Here is a 25,055-nt window from a genome sequence, read left to right on the forward strand (position 1 = left end):
TTGCAGCATTGTAGTGTGTGGAAGTCGGAGGTCAGGGTTCTAGCGGGGCTAGGTTCTGATGAGGGCCTCTTCGGGTCTCAGATGGCCACTGTCTCTCTCTGTCTTTGAATGCTGGGGAAGGATCTGGAGAGCTGTCGGAGGCCCTATTCTGTAGGAACTAATCTCATTCATGGTAGTTCCATCCTCATGATATGCCACCCCCCAAAGGTCCCACCTTCTAATGCCAGTGCTCTGTGGGTCAGGAGTCCATGGTCGACTTGAAGGAAGACACAGGCCATCTGTCTGTAGTACCAGGCCTTCCAGGTAGAGCCTCTGGGGACAAAGAGGTGACACCTTGCCTTGGATTGTGTGTTTGTGCTTTGAGTCATCTACCTAATTAATACGTTTCTCAAAATTGTGGTGTGTGTGTGTGTGTGTGTGTGTATGTGTATGTGTATGTGTGTGTGTTAGGATGTCATGCCTGGATGTTTCGCTTCTGCATTCCCAGTGGGCAGCATGGAATCCCCACTCTTTTTTATTTCTGACTTGATCTAATAGGCCAAGTTTTGTAATTCCTCAGACACACGAAAGAGTGTCACTGAGTCCCAAAATGCAGGTGGGCCTGGACGCAGGTGGGGCTGGATGCAGGTGGACTGGGCACGGGTGGGGCTGGGTGCAGGTGGGGCTGGGCACGGGTGGGGCTGGGCGCATCTGCTCTCGCAGCCTGGGCCGTGTGTCTTCACCTTTCTTGGTGGAAGCTGCCTCCTCAGACTTCATCAACAGCCTTTCTCCTCCACAGGTCACAATGGCTGCTTAGACCCTGGCTCTCCTAATGCCCCCACCGCTAGCCAGAGCCCAAAGCAATCCTCAAGCAGCAACTTCTCAGCCTCTCTTGTTTCTCACTGGGCCTCTTAGGTCACATGACTTTTCTGGACCTCATCTGGGTGAGGAGGTGATTAGAACCTAGGGACAGGGGAGGGCTTACTCCTATGGAAATGCACAGGGGTGGTCAGGTACATGAATTCCCTGGAGAAAAACTGTGCTAAGTGGACTTGAAAGGACAAGTTCTGGGGGCTGCAGGCATCCCCACTAAAACTCTTGTCCAGTTTTCTCCTGTGATGAAGTGTTCAAAGCCACTCACAGGTGGACATCCTCCTGCATCATGGTGGTCACTGCCACAGACCTACAAGAGGGCAAACACAGAGGCACACCTCATCTTTCCCATGTTGGCCTTACATTAGCTTCAAGCAACAGGCAGATATTGCCTTGAAGTATAGGAGCACAGCACTCTGGGTGAGAGCACATTCTGGGGAGGAGAGCATTCAGGGAGCAGAGAGGGAGAGCACTCTGAGGAAGAGCACAGGGGGGAGCACTCAGGGGGGAGAGTACTCAGAGGGAGAGCACTCAGGGGGGAGAGCATTCAGAGGGAGAGCACTCAGAGAAGGAGAGCACTCAGAGGGAGAGTACTCAGAGAAGGAGAGCACTCTGAGGGAGAGCATTCTGAGGGAGAACACTCTGAGGGAGAGAACTCAGAGAGGGAGAGCACTCTGAGGGAGAGCACTCGGAGAGAGAGAGCACTCTGAGGGAGAGCACTCGGAGAGAGAGAGCACTCTGAGGGAGAGCACTCGGAGAGAGAGAGCACTCTGAGGGAGAGCACTCTGAGGGAGAGCACTCTGAGGGAGAGCACTCTGAGGGAGAGAACTCAGAGAGGGAGAGCACTCTGAGGGAGAGCACTCGGAGAGAGAGAGCACTCTGAGGGAGAGCACTCTGAGGGAGAGCACTCTGAGGGAGAGCACTCTGAGGGAGAGCACTCTGAGGGAGAGCACTCTGAGGGAGAGAACTCAGAGAGGGAGAGCACTCTGAGGGAGAGCACTCTGAGGGAGAGCACTCTGAGAGGGAGAGCACTCTGAGAGGGAGAGCACTCTGAGAGGGAGAGCACTCTGAGAGGGAGAGCACTCTGAGAGGGAGAGCACTCTGAGAGGGAGAGCACTCAGAGAGGGAGAGCACTCAGAGAGGGAGAGCACTCTGAGGGAGAGCACTCTGAGAGGGAGAGCACTCTGAGAGGGAGAGCACTCAGAGGGAGAGCACTCAGAGGGAGAGCACTCAGAGGGAGAGCACTCAGAGAGGGAGAGCACTCAGAGAGGGAGAGCACTCAGAGAGGGAGAGCACTCTGAGGGAGAGCACTCTGAGGGAGAGCACTCTGGGTGGGAGAGCACGGGGGGGGGAGCATTCTTAAGGGAGAGCATTCTGGGAGGGAGGGTACTTAGGGAGGGCGAGAACATTCTGGAAGATAGAGTACTCTGATCCTTTGTTGATAGATGCTCCACTCTGAGTCCTTCCTGCCTCTTCCAGTCCTGGTGGCTCCCAGGAGTCCATGGTCTTCTTGGCTGGAAGACTCATCACTCCGTCTGCCTGTTTCCATATGACCCTCTCCCTGCTGCCTCTTCCTCCTGCCTAAGGGCATCCACCACATTGGATTTGACTTCGTCCTGATTATCACATCCACAGAGGCCTTGTCTGCCTCTCTGGACACACTATGAGGAACTTGTTGGTTGTTAGGGTTTTTAACATTTTCTCCTCCTGTTTCCCCTCCTCCTCCTCCTCCTGCTCCTCCTGTTCTCTCCCCTCCTGCTCCTCCTGTTCTCTCCCCTCCTCCTCCTCCTCCTCCTCCTCCTTCTCCTTCTCTTCTTCTTCCTCCTCTTCCTCCTCCTTCTCCTTCTCTTCTTCTTCTTCCTCCTCCTCCTCCTCCTCCTCCTCCTCCTCCTCCTCCTCCTCCTCCTCCAGTTCCTGTACCTCCTTCCTCCTGAGGAAGGTAGAGACCATCTATCTGTAAGAGCAGCCTTCCTAGTGCTCCCTTAGGTTTTGACCACAGGCTGGAAGCCTGACGTCTCCATGCTGTTCTTGCTTTAGCATGTATGTGTTTATGTGAACCATGTATACATGTTGCAGCCTGCAGAGGCCAGCAGAAGGCATAGGGGCCCCTAAGACTAGAGTTTCTGATAATAAGAAGGGCAGTGTGTGTTGTGGGGGAGGGGCTGGAAGCAAAATCCAGGTGCCCTGCAAGAGAAGTACTCGTGCTTTACTACACAGCTGTTCTCTGGACCCTGGACCACATTTTCTTGTCCATTTGTGGGTTGATGTGTATGTGGACTAGGTGCTTGTCTTGGTTACTGTGAATGGCACTGCATGGCATGACGTGCCAATATTTTTGTCATGTACTGACTTTGAGTCTTTTGGGCATGTACTCAGTACAGCTGGGTCAGATGGTGTCTCTGGTTTTAGGTTTTGTGAGGAACTTCTGCACCATGTTCATAGTGGCTGTAGTAGATTTCATCTCCACTGGCAATGGAGAAGGCTCTCACAATTCTATATTCTTTTATTGTTGTCGTCTTTTTTTGTTTGTTTTGTTTTGCGAGACAGGGTTTCTCTGTGTAGCCCTGGCTGTCCTGGAACTCGCTCTGTAGACCAGGCTTGTGTCTACAGTGTCAGGGATCCACCTCCTGCTGCCTCTGGAATGCAGAGATTAGAGATAGGTTCTACTGCCACCCAGCTTGTATGCTCTTGATAATTTGGCAGATATTTGATTAGTAATCTCCAAAATCAACCATGACCCTGCACGGACCTCTCCCTGCTGACACAGAGCACCGTCCTCTCAGATGCAGTGTGCTCTGGTCTGCCTGCTGCCTCCTAAAACCCCCGCTCTACCCAGAACTCTACGCATCCGATGGTTGCACACCCACTTAGGTGCTTAGGGTACGACTTTAGGGTCTTCTTGGTTCTTCTGTTTTTCTCACACACACCGGGTCCATCCTTCGTGAGATACCAGAATCCATACTTATCTCCGGCCCAAGGCTCCACCTTGGGCCACTGTCACCTGTTCAGCATCCCAGCACATGTCTCTCTGGTTTCCTGGAGCCAATTTCTGCCCAGCAGACGGAGTTAGTGCTGAATATTGATCACCAACTGATCGAAGTGGTCTGGGGCTCTTCTTCATGGCCCTTTGGTCTTGGGTACCGCTCCCTCAACTCTGCTCCAGTCTCTGGGCCACCTGGGATCCCCTGACTAACAAGCCCAGGGCTGGCTTTGCTCCTGCTGTTTTTCTGCCTGGGTTGTTTCCCATCCGTGTGTTTTCTTGCCTCCTTTGCATCTGGGTCCAAACACTCCTTGTGAGTCCTGTAGCCATATCTGCTGTAATTTGTTCACATCCTGTCTTGCCCTACACTATTGAATGCTACACATGATACTGGCTGTGTGTGTGTGTGTGTATATGTGTGTGTGTGTACTCATACGTGTGCATACTTGCTTTGTCTCCCATCCAGGGGGAAACAGCCCTGAGGGGCAGAGATATAGCCATTCCTTGACGTCCTCACACATTCTGCCTCATGGGATGGACTCTGCTCATAGGCAGATAAATAAGTGATTGGCTTAAGAATTAAAAAGGGAGAAAACCGGGGACCTGAAGTCCCTGTCTTAGAGTTTTACTGCTGTGAACAGATACCATGACCAAGATAACTCTTATAAGGACGACATTTAATTGGGACTAGCTTACAGGTTCAGAGGTTCAGTTCATTATCAAGGCAGGAACATGGCAGCATCCAGGCAGGCATGGTGCAGGAGGAGCTGAGAGTTCTACATCTTCATCTGAAGGCTGCTAGCAGAATACTGCCTTCTAGGCAGCTAGGATGAGGGTCTTAAAGCCCACACCCACAGTGACACACCTACTCCAACAAGGCCACACCTACTCTAAGAGGGCCACACCTTCTAATAGTGCCACTCCCTGCACTGAGCATATACAAACCATCACAGTCCCTGTTGCCTCTGGTCCAACCTCCTGTTCCCCTCAGGGTCCCCAGAGCTCAGATGATACTTGGGCTGTGTGCCTCTGACTGCTTCCCCTCTTCATTTCTAGACTGGCCTTATTGTTGCGTGCTACCACGGCTTTGTGGATACTGTGGTGGCCTTAGCGGAGTGTCCCCACGTTGACGTCAACTGGCAGGACAGCGAAGGGAACACAGCCCTGATCACTGCTGCGCAGGCAGGTAAGAGCTGGTCTTCCTTCTCCCTTCAGGGTGCGGCTGCTAGGTGCTGTGGGCTCCTGTGACTCATGGAGGCATCCCACAGAGAGGGGTGTGGATCTGCTGGAGCGTGTCAGAGGGGCTGGCTGGCATGCAGGAGAGGGTGCATGGTTCTCTCTGTGTGCTCCCTCAGAACAGCACAGTAACCCACTCAGGCAGGATTCAGAATGGAACTGCCACCAGCTAGCGTCTTCACCGTGGAGCCGCCTCAGGAAGGCAGGCTTGCTGGGACATCCCCGAGACTGGGCCGAGACTGGGTCGCGTGGTCCTGGTGGGCTGGAGCACAGTCCCATGCTTTACTGACAGTTACTTAATTAGATCCACGGAGAAGGTGACCTTACTTTTTACTTATAAAGAAACGACAGGGACAGCTCTCCGTGAGCTTCAGAGAATTCATGTAACGGAGTGAGACTAAATTAGTAAGCGTCCCGTGAAAGTGGATCCAAGAACATGTCAGATCATTTCTGGAAGTGAATATATACGCTACCATTACCAAGCGCACGGGCATGCCCAGGGATGTGCGGTCCATGCAGAGTGCTGGGGTGTAGCTCAGGAGGCAGAGTGCTCACCTGGGATGCTTAACGCACTGGGTTCACTGCACAGGTGAGGCGTGGTCTCTGCTTACCCATGATGTCAGCCCTTGGGAGGTGGACTCCGCAGAGCCAGAAGCTCAGATCCTAAGGCCACCCATCTGGAGTTAGAGGCCAGCTTGGGATATGTGAGACTATAAAACAAACAACATTTCATTCAATCACTTTAACACAAATGCTTTTGGGCTGGAGAGATGGCTCAGTGGTTAAGAGCACTGACTGTTCTTCCAGAGGTCCTGAGTTCAATTCCCAGCAACCACATGCTGGCTCACAGCTACCTGTACTGAGAATCTGATGCCCTCTCCTGGCGTGTCTGAAGGTAGCTACAGTGTACTCACATACATGAAATAAATAAATAAGTCTTAAAAAAAAATAAGTGCTTACACTCTTTCAAACAGTTGTTACTGACCATTCCCTACATTTTTAGTCTTTATACATCAGTCAGTCCATTGTATCCTGAGATTCCCCATCTGCAGATTCAACATGGATTAAGAAAAAAATACACTGTTCTAATCGGATCTGGAATAGAGGCTATAGATAGCTCAGTGGTAAGTCGCTTGCTAGCCAAGTCTAAGGTCCCAGGTTTGATCTTAAGTGAAACAAATGACATCAGCGGCAGCAAAGCCCACTCGTGTGTCAGCACTACAGCACAGACATTTTTCCTAACCATTATTTACTTAAAATACAGTATAATAGATATTATACTGCATTAGTTACTGTACATGATCTAGAGATGGTTTGAGCACTCAATAGAATATGTGGAGGTTATATCCAAGACTACACCATTTTAAAAAAGTTAGAAACTATTTTACTTATGTGTACGGATGTTTTGCCTGCATGTATGTCTGTGTACCACACACATGCCAGGCCCACGGAGGCCAGAAGAGGGCGTTGGATCCCTTGGGACTGCAGTTACTTGATGGTTGTGAGCCACCATGTGCATGCTGGGAACAAGCTCTGGTTCTTTGGAGGAACACTAAGTGCTCTAAACCTCTGTGCCATCTCTCTGGCCCCTACATTAGTTTATATAAGATACTTGAGAAATTCAGGGTTTTGGTATCTACAAGGGTCCTGGAACCTGTTCCCAAAGATACCAAGGATGACAATATGGTTCATCAGTTATGGTTCTTAGTGGCAAGTAACCCGTGCCGCTGCCCATGGCTGTGTCAGGGAGTGTCCCGACCCGCAGGACAGTCAACAGGGTCCCCAGAACACCTAGGAAAAAGGTGAGAGACAAGAGACGGGAGAGACGGACAGCAAGACAGTATTCTGATCAAGCTGTCAAATTTTATTTTTCACACAAGGCAATATAAAGGGAAGCAAGCTGTAGGGAGGGGTGAAGGGGAAGAGTTACAGGGGCTGGCATCGCTTCTTAGAAACAGTTTATCAGAGTTTCTGGGGAAAGCTAGTTATTGCTGCTGGAATTTTGGCATGATAAAAGGGGAACATGAGGAAGTGAAGAGGAAGGGAGTTGCTATTTATAGTAACCTATCCACAGGTGAGCTTCGAGAGGAGGGGGTTTTGAGATCTAAGTAAAAATGGCTCCTGGTATCGAGAGCTCCTGGCATCGAGATCTAAGTGAGGATGGCTCCTGGCAAAGGACTGTGGGGAAGCTTGGGGTGGTGTCTTGGTTAGGGTTTCTGTTGGTGCAATGAAACACCATGACCAAAACAATTTGGGGAGTAAAAGGTTTATTTGGCTTATACTTGCATATCACTTTTCATCATTGAAGGTAGTCAGGATGGGAACTCAATTTGCAGGAACCTGGAGGCAGGAGCTGATGCAGAGGCCATGGAGGGATGCTGCTCACTGGCTTGCTCCTCATGACTTGCTCAGCCTGCTTTCTTACAGAACCCAGGACCACCAGCTGAGGAATGGCACCCATAATGCTCTGGGCTCTCCCCCATCAGCCACTAATTAAGGAAGCCCCCCCCCCCCCAGGTTTGCCTGCAGCTCATCACATGGTGGCTTTTCCTTAATCGAGGCCCCCTCCTCTCCGATGACTTTAGCTGTGTCAGGTTGATTTAAGACTCTCCCACACAGGTGGGAACTGGGCTCAGGGCGCTGAAGCGGGAGAAAGTGCCCAAGTGTGGTGACACTGGTAGAAGTGTCTGTAGCTGCCCCAAAGAGAAGAGACCTCTACTGTCCTTCACGCTTCCTAGGCTCCAGGTCAAGGCCACTCTGGGCAGATCTCATCAGGTGACACAAGGGAGGAGAAACACAGGCATCTGGTTATGTCATCTTCCTTAGCGGGAGGTAGTCTGGGCACCTGCAGTCCAGTCCAGACGTTCTTCTGGAAAGTTTCCCAAAGTCGCTGTGTGAGCACACACCCCTTCCCGCCCCCAATTCTAGAGTGGGGATTTTATCTCTGTTATAGGATCCCAGAGTTTGGAAGCCCAGATCTCAGACACCGACAGTGGGTGTGTGGCCGCACCTGTGCCGCAGTTTAATTTCTGTCGTTGTGATAAAATGCCTCCCCTAGAAGGGGCAGCTTTACGGAGAAAGGCCTTGTTTTAATTCACAGTTCCAGGTTACATCTATCGTAGAGAAGTCAAGGACACAAGAACTTAAGCTGGCTGGGTCTGTCATAGCACAGTCAGGCGCACACTGGCTGATGCCTGCCTGTATGGTACTCAGTTCTGTTTGTCTACTCTGTTCAATCTGGGATCTGCATTCAGGGAACAGTATACCACTTACAGTACCACTTCGTATATCAATTACATAATCAAAATCATGCCCCACAGACTTGCCCACAGGCCCGCCTGCTCTAGACAATCCCTCACTGTGACTTCTTTCCCGGGCAGTTATAGATCGTGTTGAGGTGATGATTAAAATTATCCAACACCTATCCATCACAGCAGTGGTAGGTATTTGAGCCTGGCCATTGTACAGGATATCCTGGGGCTCCAGCATTGCCAGGGTTCGGGGACCCAGAAGTGAGGCCTCACCCTGCCTCGAGTCTTTCTCCAGCTCACAGGACAGAGGAATAGACACAGGACCCAGCACTTCCTGCTCAGGCATTGTGGGAAGGGAGGGTGCCCTGTGTGGGTGCAGTGTGGACCATTTCATCTGGCTTGGGCCCAGGGCTGGGGCAAAGAGGCCAGAGGCAGGTTTCTTAGCTAATGTGTCTCAAAGCCTGGGGCTTGGATGGAGCTGCAGGGATGGGTCTCAGGAATGGAGATGAAGCGACGGCGTACGTTGTGTGGTATTAGAAAGTCAGTATCTAGGAGAGAGGAGAATTCTGTGATGAAGGTAGGGGCTGGGCCAGCCAGTGTCCTGCAGGGTGGTTCCCAGTGACTTGATGTAGGGAATGGGGAAGGAGGAAGTGCCCTGTGCCAGGAAGATGGCTGCCAGAGGTGTCGCTGTTGCTGAGGAATGAGGTAGGAGTCTAGGCTTTTACAGACTGTGAAGAGTTAAAATTAAGAAGCGGGAGTTGCAGAAGCATTGTTTGTGTTTGAGATGCTGGGAGACATCAGAGAGGAGGTAGTCCCAGTGTCTTGTGAAGGGCACAGAACCAGAACCACGCGTGCGATTAGCACAAGTGAAGGCCACAGACATGGGCAAGATCATGAGAGTGGAGGAGAGATCTCTTTTCTAATCTATTTGTTCATTAGTTAGTGTTTGATGCCCGTGGGGCGCCTCCTGAATTCTTGCCTACTTGAAGTGCCTCTGGTTCATATAAGGATCTGAACAACAACTTGACTGAGTATAATCATACTGGGTGCCTTCCCCTTGCTTTCCCCTGGCTCTGCCCCTCCTTCCCTCTCTCCCTTCTCTCTGCTTTCTTCCCTTCCTGCTGTTGGAGGGAGTTATTGGAGTCCCACCTGCTTTTTACATTTTGTTGATACCTGAAAATGTCATCTATACTTCATGCTTGACATTGGAAACAAAGACAGTTCCCAGCACCTGCCTGGCATTTGTAACTGTCCTTAACTACAGTTTATCTGGCGCCCTCTTCTGACCTCTGTAAGCACCAGGCATGCCTGCAACACACACACACACACACACACACACACACACACACACACACACACACACGTCAAACACTTATTATATACCTAAGATTTCACGGAAGCTAGCTGTCACATCTCCGCACCACTGTGTCCTTGTCTGGGCTCCTCTCCGGTGTGTTTTCTTCCGGAAACAGTTTCCAGCTGCTCCTAGAATCCATCTGCCTGTTTTGTTCTCAGCATCCCCTGCCTTTAGTCTCACCTGTGGGGTGGAGCGGCCTTTCCCATCCACAGCCCTGTCTTCCGAGTTGGACAACGTGTCACAGTACCTGGATTGCTTCACTGTTAAGCCAGTGCCCACAGCTTTGACTAGAGCTTCTGTGCTGGCCAAGGAGTTCTCCCCAAAGCTTCACTGTGAGAAATCCAGGAAAGGATTCAAAGGAAAGTAGGGAAGACCAGGCCGCAGCTGGTGCTGCTCGCATGTGGGCTGACGGCACATATTAGTTACTCCCCTCACCGCTGCCACAAAATACTTGACTAGAGCAACTTAAGGAAGCGGGGGTTTATCTGGTCTGTGGTCTGGGGGTACAGTCCATCATGGAGATGAGAGCAGCTTTAGCTGTGGTAGCAGGGACTTGAGGCACCTGTCACCAACTTACTGTCACCAACGGTCTGTAAGCACAGAGCCATGATCACTGATGTTTTGTTCACCCACGTTTTGTTCAGTCAGGGTCTAAATGGCATGGTGCCACTCACATTCGGGGTGGGTCTTTCTCCCCAGTTAAACTCTCTGGAAGCATCCTTACAGCACAGCCGGGGGTGTGTGTAGGCGTAGGTTTTTCGAAATCTACTTTAATAAGAGTCCTTAAATGTTCTACCCTCCCCCCTAGCCCACCACCTACCAGAGGTAATGGAAAGAAAAGGTTAATGGAGCAACGGGGGGAAGTGGACCTGTTTAGGAAATGGTTCTTTTGGGTGATTTCCATCTTCATTGTCAGGATACCAGCAGTTCAGTTCACACGAATCAGCAGCAGTAGCTCCGCCTACTTGCAAACACCATTCACAAATCAGCAATGGCGGTTCGATCCAGAAGAAACCACAAGGCTCTGCCAGTCAGCCCAAGTCCTCAGAATATCAGGAGAAGTTCTTTAATCCATTTCTCTCTATGAAGTCACAACATACAACGATCAGTGAAGAAGGCAAGGGGAACCCATTCTGCAGCCTACAGCCTCATCAGTGAAGACCGGCATTAGCGAAACCTAATCAAGACCACTGAAGAGTGGTATCTACCACTGTGTCACCCACTGTCTGTTGAATTATACCCTTTTCCAAGCATCACATGTCATCTCAAGCATCCACTCCAGCAAAACATCATATGCCCTTTTCCCAGGCAGCTTCCAGAAAACCACCACATGTCTGTCCTCGGCAAAACATCCTCTCCTGTGTCTGCTTCAGCAAAACATCCTCTCCTGTGTCTGCTTCAGCAAAACATTCTCTCATGTGTCTGCCTCAGCAAAATATCCTCTTGTGTGTTTGCTTCAGCAAAATATCCTCTCATAAGACAGTTTCCAGAAAAATATCACTGAGTCTCCAAAGAAACCAGAAATTTCCACTTCAGGCATACCTCTAGTTGATTCTGTGTTCAGTAAAGGTGACAGCAGAGATTATCTATCATACCATCTGAAGGTCAATCACCCACCCCCTGGCCCCTTTATGCTTCAGCATATATCTCCTAAGACAGGGGTGTAACAAACAACCTGTCAGGGCTGCACACAAGAAATATAACATAGACCCAGATTATGGACCTCCACACTGAGAAGAAAAGTCCTCACTGTCCCTACCACATCCTTATAGGTAAGGTCTCCTTAAGAGCTGTATCCCTAATAGTTTGGCTTCCCTTTAAACCATGTGACATCAGTACCACACATCACGGTCAGGCGTCACACCCCAGTGCACGCTGTTCTGAAGGAGACCTGTGGTCCGGTCATAGGAATGCCCAGGTTCTTATGCTGCGGCGGTGCATGCCCTGAGGTCCTGGGGACGTAGCTGAGGTTTGTTTCCAGCGTCTTCCTGCCCACGTGAGGACTGCGTCTCTTTATACAGGGACGTGCTTTTCCAGTACCAGTTTAGTTTCCTGATGACCTGGGTCCTGAGCCGGAGGTTCTGGAGCTGTGCTCTGGGCCCAGGGTCAGTGGATGTAATGGGACTTTCTCAGTGGCCTGGAGCTGCCCTCTTTCCTCTCTGCATCCCCAATGCCTCAACTCTTTTCGTTCAGTGGTGTGGGGTCTGTGAGGGCTGAAGTCTGAGTCGACACTTTACCTGAGGTGCTTGGTACCTGCCGTCCCAGGGAACGGGGACTTGCTTCAAACAGCCCTGGGTTTATTTGTCAGTGGGCTGGGGTGGCTGCCATGCACGGGAGGGTTGTGGGGCGCACGGTCACACCCACCGACCCTGACTGGGTTGAGCAGCTGGAGGCCGATGAACTTAACTGTGCAAGGCTCCCGACACAAGGCCTGTGTGCTTCTGTGTAAGTGTGACACCCAGTGTTTGGAAAGAAACGCAAGCAATCAAGGGGTGAGTGGGAGCAAAGACTTCTCTTCTCCCAGCTTCCCGTTCCCAGAAGGAGTGTCCAACCTTCTGACATTGCAACATGAAGCTATTGTCTACAGGGTTCATATTCACACTTGAGACTGGATGTGTGCAAGGCGGGTAGCTAAAAATAAACAAGCAAAAGCACCTCCGTGGAGATGGCCACTCCGCAATTAAGGGGGAAGGTGTTTATTATAGGTAAAATAGAGTGGGGGTGGGGCCTGCATGGCTACATTTCGGGGACTAAGAGAGGGGGAAGCCGAGGGAGGAGCGGCCTGGCAGAGAGGATAGCAAAAAAGATGGAAAGGGCCCCACCAGTTATAAGGGGTTCCGCGGTGGGGGTGGGGGAATGGGGAGGTAGGGGTGGGGGTAGGGGTGGGGTGTGGGGTGTGCGGGGAGCAGGCCAGCTGGAGCAGCCTGGGACCTAGCATGGGGCTCTGATCTCCTGGGGTTAATAGAGACTGGAGGCCCTCTCCCGAGGTTGGGGCTGTCGGTTGGAGTGGAAAGAGATGGCTTCTCCCGGCAAACAGAAACCCACTTCACACAGCTTCTGACAAGTGCAGGGTGTTTACCTGGTGGGAGTGCAGCCTCTGCTGAGCCCACATGGTCACGGTGGCGGGCTGGGAGGGACCTGATACTGACTTGATTCAGTTACAAAAAAACAGAAACAAACTAACCAAACACCAACAAAATAGACAAAACCACACAGAGCGGCCAGGAGGAAACCCTCACACCGCTCTCAGTACACCTACAGTTTTGGGTTGGGCTGCACTGGCAGCTGTTCTCGGCCACATCTGGCCTGTGGCCCGTTACGACAGCCCTGCAGAGGCAACCATAATTTGTGCCTGATGTCTGCATAAGGGTTTCCTGGATTAAAAAAGAAAACCTATTTTCTGTTCTTTTTCTTTTGTTCCAACAGTGTTTTTTTTTTTTTTTTTTTGTCTCGGACTTCTGTTGTTGCCCCCGCTTGCCAGTTTGCCCTTCCATTGTGGGTGGGAGGCTGGCTGGTGCCCGTCCCCCTGTCCACCCCACCACTGCCCACACCCCCCTGCCCAGGTTCCCACCTGCTTTTGCCTGCCCAGGCTTCTAGCTCTACAAATTGCTTAGGAGGAGGTATATATAGCTGTTAAAATGTAAATTGAAAAGCTTTTCCTTGGTGCTGGGACGGGAGTGGGGTAGGGTGGGGGAACAATCTCAGGGCCTCTTAAGTACTTACTGTGGGCAACGTCCCACCCCTGGCATCCCCAGCACCCCTTTTTTGTCTTAATTATCTCAGCCTGGTGAAGATCTTTTCCGAGTTTGTTTGGAAATGCCAGAGGCAACCTCAGCCCCACATTCGCAGCCTGGCTCCTGCATCTGCAGAACCTGTCCTGCTTAATCCACCCACAGTTTAATACAGAGCTGGTCCCTATGCTGTGTGTGTGTTCTAACAGTCTGGGCCTGTCACCAAGTGTCTGGGAAGCAAGTGTGCTAATTAGGGATTGCACTGTGAGGGAGGGCCTGGGTCCCAGGGTCTCCTAGCAGATGTCAAGGGGAACCCCTCAGCAGCCACTCCAGCGGTAGCACCCCGACCCCATGAGATGCCTTTAGAGGGCCGCAAAGGCACTGTAAGTTCATGTGCAAAAAAAGGAAAGTAAGGTTGTAGCTTTTCCAGGGAGGCCAAAGCTTGGTTTCTTAATTTCAACCATTTGTTTAGAAATTGCCTTTTGTGCATGTGAGGGAGAACTCCTTCCCTCCTTTAATGCTGTTTTACTAATCTGCACTCAGCAGGTTCCCAAGTAACCATGGTAACCATGCCACCCAATGTCAGGCTTTACACCCCCATCCTTTATTCTCTGTCCTTTGCAAGCTCACAGCCTGCCCCCAGTGACAGGCCTTCTCCAACAAGGCCACGCCTCCCAATCCTTTTCAAACAGTTCCACTAACTGGAGTCCAACATTCAAATATATGAGCCGCTGGGGGCCGTTCCTATTCGAACCACCATAAATGGCTAGGATAATGCTGTTGGGGCGTGGTTTTCATCTTTCCCCCTTGACCTGGCTAGGAGCTCTTTCTGTGGGACTCCTGCAGCTTTGCCTGAGCCTCATAGCATCCGGGTTCACATTCGTCTCCCACCCAGGACAATGGCCAGCTTTCATTGTCCATGTTATACAATCTAGAGTCACCTGAGATGAGAGTCTCAACGAAGGATGCTCTCAATTATCCTGACTTTGAGCATGTCTGGGTGGGGGATTGTTTTGCTTACATTAATGGATTGATACAGGAAGACCCTGTCCACTGAGGGGGGCACCATTACCCTGCCCCCTCCCTCCCCCAAGCCTGGTTCTGGGTGTGTAGAGAGGGTGAGTTGAGTAGCAAGCATGCCTCCATTCTCTCTGCTCTAGACTGTGGATGTGATGTGACTATCTGCTTGAACTCCTGCCTCAGTTTCCCCTCAGTGATGGACTGTGACCTGGAATTCTTAGCTGAGTAAATCCTTTCTTCCCGAAATTGCCTTTTTCCAGGGCATTGTATTACAGCAATAGAAAGTAAAACAAGTGGAGTTGTGGCTGCTGTGAGCTCCCGGATGTGGGGACCCCACTGTAAGGGCAGTGGGTACTGGGAACCAAACGTAGGTTCTCTGGAAGAGAGGAGTGTGCTCTTTAACCGTGAGCCATCACCCCTCCCCCCAGCCCCTTAGGAGGTGGAGGCTGAGGAGCTGTCAGAAGGCCACTGAGCCACAGCCACAGCCGTTTGGCTCTTCTGAGGCAGGGTTCCACAAAACTGCCTGGCTAACCTTCGGTTTAGCCTTCTCCTGTGAACGGTTCTTGAGTAACCGAGATTGCCGGCTTGTTCCCCAGTGCCCAGTCCTTCATTTGTAAAACAGATTTCTTTTTATTATGGTGTGTGTGTGTGTGTGTGTGTGTATGGGGGTGGCGGGGTGTGTGCACGCAAGTCCAGGTGCCCGTTGAGGCCAAAGACATCAGATTTCCCTGGAACTAGAGTTGTGGAGGTTGAGAGCCCTGGATATAAGTGCTTGGGACTAAACCCGGGTCCTCTACAGGAGCAGTGCAGTCTTAGCCATCCAGTCCCCTCTTCAGCCCTATGTAAAAAATGACTTCCTTTTGTTATTTTAAAATGCTGTGTGTGTGTGTGTATGTGCGCGCGTGTGCGTGCATGCACATGTGAGTACAGGCCAATCCCTTCATTTTTAAAACAATATTTTTATCACTTCAAGTCATCAGGATCTAGTTTTACTTTGAGTTTTAGGAAGGGCCTGTTTTCTCCCCTCCCTCCCTCCCCCCTTCCTCCTCCTCCCTCCTCCTCCCCTCTTCTATTGTTTTAAAGAAAAGATTAGGATTTGGCCTTTGGTTTCCTAACCCTGCCCGCTCTTCCAGGAAACTCCGTCTCCAGAGCTATGGCGTGCTAATGCTGTGCCTGCAGTGCAGTCAGGCAGAGTGGGGCCAGACCCTGCTCTCCCTCCCACCCCCTTCCCTCCTCCAGCTCTGCTGCCCCAACTCTGACTTTTCCCTCTTCTATTAGAGATTCCCTGGGCATCCATCCCAGCACACCTACTGGGATTCTGCATTTCCAAAGCCAACAGCTCCCTCTACTGGCCTGATTTGGCGAACTACACTGAGTCAGACAAGACTGTGGAAAACCAAGTTCTCTAACACAGTGGTTCTCATCTTCTTAATGCCGAAACCCTTTAACATAGTTCCTCATATTGTAGTGACCCCAAACCATAAAATTATTTTCGTTGCTACTTCATAACTGTAATTTTGCTACCGTTCCGAATCCTAATGTAAGTATCTGATTTGCAGGGTATCTGCTATGTGATCCTGTTTGCAAGGGGTGAGACCCAGAGGTTGAGACGGCTGCTCTAACGTCTTCCATTTCTAAATCAGCTTTGTACAATTAAAGGAAGACATTTTTCATCTGTCCCTGTTTTAAGTGACAGGAAGACTCTTAGCCTTAATCTGTGCCAGTGACTTTACTGTGGCAGCCATTTAATCTTAAACGATGGGTCATGGTTTATGATTATCAAGTATCTGATAAGGGAGCTTCTCCAAGGGAGCATCTTTTGGTGTTTTTATTCACTGAGCGTGGAGTCCGCAGCCAGCCAGTTAGAGGGCTCTGGCTCACCTCAGCACACTGTGGGCCAGGGTTCGAATACTGTTGCAAAAACCAGGGGATGAATATTAGAAAGAATGGTCCATCAGGTTGTCAGAGGAAAGGAGGCTGAATATTCTGGGTGGGGCGTATACAGGGGCCACCACAGAGGTGCTTATATAACACTGCTTATGGTGACTTTATCCATAACTCCTAAGTTATAGAACAACCTAGGCGCCCAGCAGCTGGAATGTATGGGGACGTGTGGTGTGTGTTATGTAACGGTGTTTTTCAGCCATAGAGAAGGTAGTAAGTTACATTAGATGCAGGAAAATGGGTACATCTGGAGACAAAAGTTTCCAAAGAGACAAATATTCTATGTCTTTTTTCCTTTGTAGTTTCTTATTCTATACAATATATGATTAAGTACACACACACACACACACACACCACTGAAGAGAAGTAAAACTGTCTAAAGCAGCAGATTTCAAACTGGATCGTGACCTCTCTGGGGGCCACATGAGCCTTTCACAGGAATGGCATATCAGATATCCTGCATATCAGATATTACGATTCATAGCAGTAGCAGAACTATAGTTATGAGGTAGCAGTGATATAAATGTATGGTCTTGGGTCACCCCAACATGAAGAAGTGCACAAAAGGATCTCAGCACTGGGAAGGTTGAGAGCCACTGGTCTAGGGAACAGCGGGGACAGATGAGGATAGGTGGGTGAAGAGTGGGTGTATGAGCAGGCGTGTGCCCAATGTACCGTGTGTGTGTGTGTGTGTGTGTGTGTGTGAGAGAGAGAGAGAGAGAGAGACTGTATGTGAGTGTATGAGTGTGAATGGATATGAGTGTGTTTGTGGGAGTGTGGGAGTGCATGTGTGTGAAAGTGTGTGAATGTGTGTGAGTATGTATGCGTATATGTGAGTGTGAGTGTATATGAGTATGTGAATGGATGTGAGTATGTGTATGTGTGTGAGTGTGAATGTGTTTGTGTGTGTGCATGTATGTGAGTGTAAGTGTGTGTGTGTGTGTGTGTGTATGCGTATGTAAAAGGTTGAGAAAACCCAGGCTGGAGAGATGGCTCAGCAGTTAAGAGCACTAACTGCTCTTCCAGAGGTCCTGAGTTCAATTCCCAGCAACCACTTGGTGGCTCACAACCATCTATAGTGGGATCTGATGCCCTCTTCTGGTCTGTCTGAAGAAAACCGTCAAAGCAAGCCATATATAAAGGAGAGCTGTGGAGTCACCAGGTGAAGAGAAAGGCTCAGCTGGGGACAGGGCATTTTGCTTATTGCACTCTTAATTTTTTACGTTGCCTTATAATTTCTAAGTGATTCCACTCTGCATTCTCCTAATCGTGCTCTCCCCTCCTGCTCTGATGTAACAATGCCTTGCTCCCAATGCCCTCTCTCCAGTGATATGCCTGCCAGTGTATCTTTCTGAGCCTCTTGTATCTTTTCTAGGAGAATAAATCACAGGGTTTTTTCCCCAAGCATTCTTTTTTTTTTTTTTTAAATAAAAGTTCGCATTATTTTTGTAACATTATTTTTGCTGGGAGAGATGACTTAGTTGTTAAAGTCTCTAGAAGTTGAAAGGTAAATTCAAATCTTAAATTGAAGAAGAAGTTTACAACCGAGAATGTTTACATGTGTACCCATTAGGAGTAATTATCTGACTGAACATTCATCATCTGTCATTAGCTGCACAGGCTCATGGAGAGTTGAAGACCATAACTTTTGTAACTAAATTATAAGTGAAGTTTGTATAGAGAAACCCAGTCAATATTTTATCCTCTGTCCTTGCACCTAGAGTAAACCATTAGCTCCATTTTAATGGCCTTTGGCTAATGGTTTTACAACATCTTGGAATGTGCTCTGAGTTGGATGCCTGCTTGTTATCTCAGAAGCAATGAGCTCTTGACACTTGAAGACTGACAGAGTTCTCACTGCAGTTTTGACTTCAGAAAGGACTAAATGGAGGTCCTATTATAAGAGCTTAATAATGGCTAATAATTTTAGGAATTCTTATAGGATCATCTGTAAGACAGCACATCTTCATCATTCTGCAGCATATTTGCTCAAAAGGGTGGATTAATACCTACTGATTGTTTATATATATATATATATACATATGTATATATATACACTGTATTCTTATATGTATTAATAATAACAACAGGTAAAACATATTAATAGCAGGAATCTTTCTTGAAATGAAATTCTCCTTGGCCTTGCCTAGAGAAGCCATTCCATCATTAACTTTGACAGTCTGTGGCAAAACCATCTTGGAAAGATCACCAGCTAGTTTTTAGCTTCTCCTAGATGGCTCCTGGCATTGGAGATTGGCAGTCTCATGACATGCAGGAGATGTGGGGAGGGTTTGGGATGGGGCACAGATGTCTGGTGGTATCCATCATTGAAAAAGCACTGGGGGAGAGGAGCAGGCCAGAGGGGTAGATGGGTTTGAGGCAAAGATTTAGTTTAGTTGAGGGACACCCAGGATAAATACGCAGTAGACATATAGGTGAGAAACTAATAATCAAATACGTGGAGCACGTGGGATCATGGAAGGGAGAGCGCGTGGGATGAGGAGAGGGCCTTTCCATCAACCAAGGAGCAGCAGCTTCCCAGGAACAAGAAAAGCAGAGAGGTGGAGGGTCAGAAGGATGAGCTTCCGGAGCACTCATGGAGCACGGTTCTGCCAATGAAGGAGGGGAAAGTGGTCAGTACTGTGGGGGCACCAGGTGACCGAGTGGACAAGCATCAGGTTCACCACGGTATTGATGGGCAGCTGTTGGGAGGCCTTTCAGTCGCAGCTGGATGAGTGTCAGTAGCCGGGGAGCACAGGACTGACGGGAGTGGAATTAGGCATGGTACTTGGGTGGCTGTGTGTGTGAAGGCGGATCCATAGGGTTATTGTTGGGAATACATGCTTTCTATTTTTGATTATGTATGTGTGTGTATCTGTGTACATGAGTGTGGGTACCCGGGGAGGCCACAAGAGGGCACTAGATCCCATAGAACCGGAGTTACAAGAGGTTGTGAGCCACATGTAACTCCTCAGGCACCAAGAACTGAACTGGGGTCTTCTGTAAGAACAGTGCTTACTTAACAGCTGAGCCCCACCCCCCCATCCCTCGGACTGAGAAAGATGAGAGGCTTAGACATGCAGCCAGCTACTGCTGAGTGACTCCCTGCCTCTGCAGAGTTGACTTCAGACATTATTAATGCTCATGCTTCTGTGGACAGCACATGCACGCACACATGCACACACACACACACACACACACACACGTGCACACACACTTGCACACACATGTGCGCACGCACACATGCACACACATGCACACACATGTGCACATGCACACACATGTGCACATGCACACACATGTGCACATGTACACACACATGCACACACACATACTGAGGTCTTGATTTTATTGCTTTCATTTATGATTAAACTGCAGACCCTGTTCTAGGACACTTTATACAGGGCAGCTGTTTTGCTAGCATTTCTTGTCATGCTCCTTTTGGGAGTTATGAGCCAGCTGGGGTGTGATCTACTCAGGGGGGAAAACTGACGCCCCAGGATGGGGAGGGTCTGAGTTAGTACATTTATGCATCTGCTGGCTTTCTACCTGCAAATATTCCTTGGGGAAGGTGTCCTGGCTGGTTTTATGTGTCAACTTGACATAGGCTGGAGTTATCACAGAGAAAGGAGCTTCAGGTGAGGAAATGCCTCCATGAGATGCAGCTGTAAGGTATTTTGTCAATTAGTGATCAAGGTGGGAGGGCCCCTTGTGGGTGGTGCAATTCCTGGGCTGGTAGTCTTCGGTTAAGACTTGGGTTAAGTCTTGGGTTATAAGAGAGCAGGCTGAGCAAGCCAGGGGAAGCAAGCCAGTAAGGAACATCCCTCCAAGGCCTCTGCATCAGCTCCTGCTTCCTGGCCTGCTTGAGTTCCAGTCCTGATTTCCTTTAGTGATGAACAGCAATGTGGATGTGTAAGCTCAATAAACCCTTTCCTCCCCAACTTGCTTCTTGGTCATGATGCCTGTGCAGGAATAGAAACCCTGAGCAAGACAGAAGGGTTCCTTGTGACAGAACCACAATGTCACATAGCAAGGGGAGGGGAGGAACTATGGGCCTTTTGTGTGATCTAGTGGGAGCGTGTCTGCAAGGATGGTGACACTGAGGAGCAGAGGCAAACAGTGGCTGACTGTGCCCGGAAAGCAGGCACAGAATGACTGGCTCTCAAGACAGGAGGTGTAAGATGGTTGCTTGGCAGCTTTGCCTATGATGTTATCATGGTTTTTTGCTGCTGTTAACTGCCAGAAGTTGGCAAGATTTTGAGAAATGTTAGTTTTTGTGGGAGAAGTGGCTTAATGTCCGAGTCTCTGCTGTGCAAGTGTTGAGGGTCCGAGTTCGAATCTCCAAAGTGCATGTAAATGTTGAGTAGATGTGGCGATCCACCTGTCATCCCACTCAGAGGGCAGAGGATGGAGTTCTGGAGCATGCAGCAGCACCAGGTGGAGAGGGGTTGAGGGAGGCTTCCAGTGTCAGCCTTGGCTGGCTGCACGTATGCCCACACATGCACACATCTGCATATCCACACTGCCACACCTCCACGCCCCCATACACGTATCTGCATATACACATGCATCATGCACAATACACATGAGAGAAGAGAAAATATTGTTGTTCCTATTATTGAAGTATTGGGGGTTGGTAATGTTAATGGCTACAGGGTCACCTGGGGTTTCAATGGGAGAGAAGATGCAGAGATCCCTTGTGAATATGGGGATGTTGTAGGGGTGGTGTGGGGGGAACCGAGGAGTTCCCTTCCTGTGGTTCTTGTCCCCCGTGAAGTTTGCTCTGAGGCAGGTGATTTAACAGTTGATAGCTTTGAGCTTCAGCGATGGCTCTGTCTGAAGCACTTCACACACAAGCAGGAGGCCCTGAGTTCAGGTTCACAGAATCACACACATGCACACACACATGCACACACACGTGCACATACATGCACACACACATGCACACACACATGCACACACACATGCACACATAAAGGCAGGCACACACACACCAATGCCAAAACAAAGCCACAAGGTTAGAATTTCCCCAAGGGTGGCTTGGGGAGTAGTTGATCAGGACATGCAGAGTTGAGCTAGGAGGAGAACCATTAATCCACCTGCTCACGCGGAGATGACATTACTATGCATGTGTGTGCATGTGTGTGGCAGTGAGTTTAGTGTCACTGCTTTGTGCTCTTACCTGGTCGCGAGCTTCCAGCCACCCACCCAGGGACTCTTTGGATCTTCAAGTGGAAGACACACACACACACACACACACACACACACACACACACACACACACGTTTAATTTTAAAATGCCTTGGCTAACTCAAAGACTGGGCACTCCTAAACCTTCCCTGTTATTCCACCCACTCGGGGAAGTGGCCAGTGACTACCCACCTGAATTCTCACAGCACATGGCTGGTTGATTATCTCTCGTGTAGTTCCTACGTCCCATTCTCCCCCGCCCCGTGGCGGCTCCCTGCCACCCCCAGTCATGGCAATTCTCTGTCTCCTTTTTCCCAGTTCCTATCTAGCACAAATCTAAAGGTCCTGCCCCATCCGTCTCCCTTTGCCCAGGCGTTGGCTGCTGGCATCTTTATTGATTGATAAAAACCAGTTGGGGACAAGGACATATAGACTCCCGATTAAATCAAAGCATTAGACCCAATCCCCAAGGCGCGTGGATCCTGAGCGTGCTGGTGGGATGGTGAAGCTGACATGTCTTCTTGTGTTTCACAGAGGCCCGCCCACTTGCTTCTCAGGCGTGCTCTGTCATCCTCTGATCTCTGCTTCTTTCTTGATGGTCCAGCCCCGCCCCTCAGTGTCCAGCCCCGCCCCCTCGGTGTCCAGCCCCGCCCCCTCAGTGTCCAGCCCCGCCCCCTCTGTCCAACCCCGCCCTCTCAGTGTCCCATAAACAGCGCCATCTCCCCCTAGAGGGGAGGAGGACCCACCCTTGGCAGCAGCTACACATTTCTGTTCCTGTCACGATTGTTTTCCTTCTTTGTTTAAAATAAACTTTCAATTTCAGAATAGTTTAGGTTTAATAGAAAAGCAGCACACGTCACACAGAATTCCTTCACATGTCACCCGGTTTCCCATAGAGATCTTGCATTAGTGTGACTGACAGAGTGAGAAAGCCAATATCCACCCACTGCTAAGGTCTTAGTTAGGTTTCTATAGCAATGACCAAAAGCGACCCGTTAAAGACTTTAGTCCGCCTACATATCCAGGCTATGGTCTACTGAGGGAAGCCAGAGCACAAGCCAAGGCAGGGACCTGACAGCAGGGACTGGCGCAGAAGCCATGGAGGAAGCTGCTTGCTCCTCTCTCAGCTTGCTCACCCACCCAGGACCAAGACCAGGAATGGCACCGCCCACAGTGGGAGGGGCCCACGCAGCAACCGCCAATCAAGAAAATGCCCTACAGACTTGTCTACAGGCCAATCTCACGGAGGCATTTTCTCAATTAAGAGTCCCTCTTCCCTTTATCAGTGAGTGCATACCATGAGTGTTCTTTTGAGACTGAGTTACCTCACTCTCCAGCTCCATCCATTTGTCTAAGAATTTCATGAATTCATTGTTTCTAATGACTGAATAGTACTCCACTGTGTATATATGCCACATTTTTTTGTATCCATTCCTCCACTGAGGGACATCTGGGTTCTTTCCAGCTTCTGGCTATTATAAATAGGGCTGCTATGAACATAGTGGAGCATGTATCCTTATTACATGCTGGGGAATCGATATTAGCCTAGAAGCTTGGAATACCAAAGACACAATGCACATATCAAATGATGACCAAGAAGAAGGAAGGAGTGGCCCCCGGTCCTGGAAAAGCTCAGTGCAGCAGTGTAGGGGAATACCAGGACAGGGAAGTGGGAAGGAGTGGATTGGGGAACAGGGGGAGGGAAGAGGGCTTATGGGACTTTTGGGGGAGGGGGGAAAGGGAAACTCACTTGAAATGTAAATAAAGAATATATCCAATTAAAAAAAAAAAAAGAGTCCCTCTTCCCAAGTGACTCCTACTCAGATGGACATAAAACTAACCAGAACGGTTAGTAACTAAATTCCCTTCTTTATTTAGATTTCCTTGGATACTTCCTACTGTCATTTCCCCTGCCCCCTTTTCCAAGGCAGTGTTTGCTATGTAGCCCTGGCTGTCCTGGAGCTTGCTATATAGACTAGGTTAGACCATAGAACTTGCAGCAATCCTCCTGCCTCTGCCTCTTCAGTGCTGGGATAACACATAAGTGCTACCACATTTAGCCTCTAATGTACTTTTTCGGTTCCAGGTTCCCATCCACGATTCCGTATCGCATGTCCATGTCTCTAGGCTCCTGGTGGCTGTGACACTTTCTCAGACTGTCTTTGGTTTTGATGGTCTTAATAGGTGTGCATACAGAATCGGTGTATTGTAGGTTGTCTCTTATTTGGGCCATGCCTTGGAATTGGATTGCAGATAGAGTTCTTTGGAGCCACACAGAACACAGGGCCCCTCATCATAGCTTCAGAGAGCACGTGTTACAAACACACGGTCCTCTGGCTCAGCAGTGGTGGCCAGTTTCTCCACTATGAGGATGAGCTCCATACCTTCTCTCCTGTGTTATAGATGTCCGGAGAGAGGTCTCCAGGCTCAGCGTTCATGTCAGGAGTAAGGGGTCACTTTCTGCTGGTGATGGTGCAGTTGTCACCTGCTCAGGTTCTCTAGGTTCTATGTGTGGTTTGCTCTTTTGCTTGTTTGGATCTTTTGTTTGCCGTTTGCTTTTTTTGAGGCAGGGTCCCATGTATTCCAGACTAGCTCCAGACCTGTTACACAGCTCGGAGGAGCTTGATCCTCCTGCCTCTGCCTCCCACAGGCTGGGAGTATAGGTCTGACTGGGACTTTTCTGTTTGTCCTTTTTGGCTGAGAACTTTCTGCACACCTTCCCTGCTGTACCTTTTATAATTGTGCATTGATATTATCTCTCCATTTTATAGACACACAAAACTTGATCCCCTTCTCAAGAGTACCTAGAGTTTTAAGGGGCAAGTCTGGGAATTGGACTCTATATATTTAGAAGAAGCTCTCTAAAGTATAGGGGTGACCTCTTAGTAACTTTGGGTACCACTTGTGCCCTTTCCTTGGCCGGGGTAAGGCTCACTGCAGGAAAGTAGGGAGAACCAACTCCTGCAGTGTGTGAGTTGGGTTATAGACTCAAACAAGCTTTGAGTATCTGGGTGCCTTTGTACTAAAAAATACTATGTATTCAGTATAAATACAAACACCCTTGGCAGGCTGAATGGGCAAAGAGAAGGAAACAGAAAAATCTACAAAGCGAACTGCCCATTATACAGATATTTTATGTCTATCATGTTGAAGTCAGGAAATCCCACGTGGCAAGCCTGTGTCCTAATTGTAGGCTGGAGCTTCGATGATCTGAGAGTCTTTCCCCATACCTAGGCTTTTTCCAGAAGGGAAAACAGCGACTTTACCATGCAGACTGTTTTCAGTAGAAATTAAAGATGGGGGCTGGAGAGATGGCTCAGCGGTGAAAAGCACTGACTGCTCTTCCGGAGGTCCCGAGTTCAAAACCCCAGCAACCACATGGTGGCTCATGACCATCTGTAATGAAATCTGACGCCCTCTACTGATGCGTCTGAAGACAGCTACAGTGTACTTAGATATAACAATAAATCTTTTTTTTTTTTTAAAAGAAAGAA

General features: G+C 49.4%; 1 protein-coding gene across 2 annotated transcripts in view; it reads left to right on the plus strand.

The window, feature by feature from the left end:
- Window positions 1-25,055, plus strand: part of Ankrd33b (ankyrin repeat domain 33B) — a 78,343-nt gene that overhangs the window by 38,299 nt on the left and 14,989 nt on the right. For both annotated transcript variants that reach the window (XM_052159518.1, XM_052159519.1), the window contains exon 2: window positions 4,889-5,018. In XM_052159518.1, coding sequence (XP_052015478.1) covers window positions 4,889-5,018 — 130 coding nt within the window. The remainder of the gene's footprint in view (window positions 1-4,888; window positions 5,019-25,055) is intronic.

This window comes from Apodemus sylvaticus, chromosome 16 (assembly GCF_947179515.1).
Source record: "Apodemus sylvaticus chromosome 16, mApoSyl1.1, whole genome shotgun sequence".
NCBI classification, from domain to species: Eukaryota; Metazoa; Chordata; class Mammalia; order Rodentia; family Muridae; genus Apodemus; species Apodemus sylvaticus.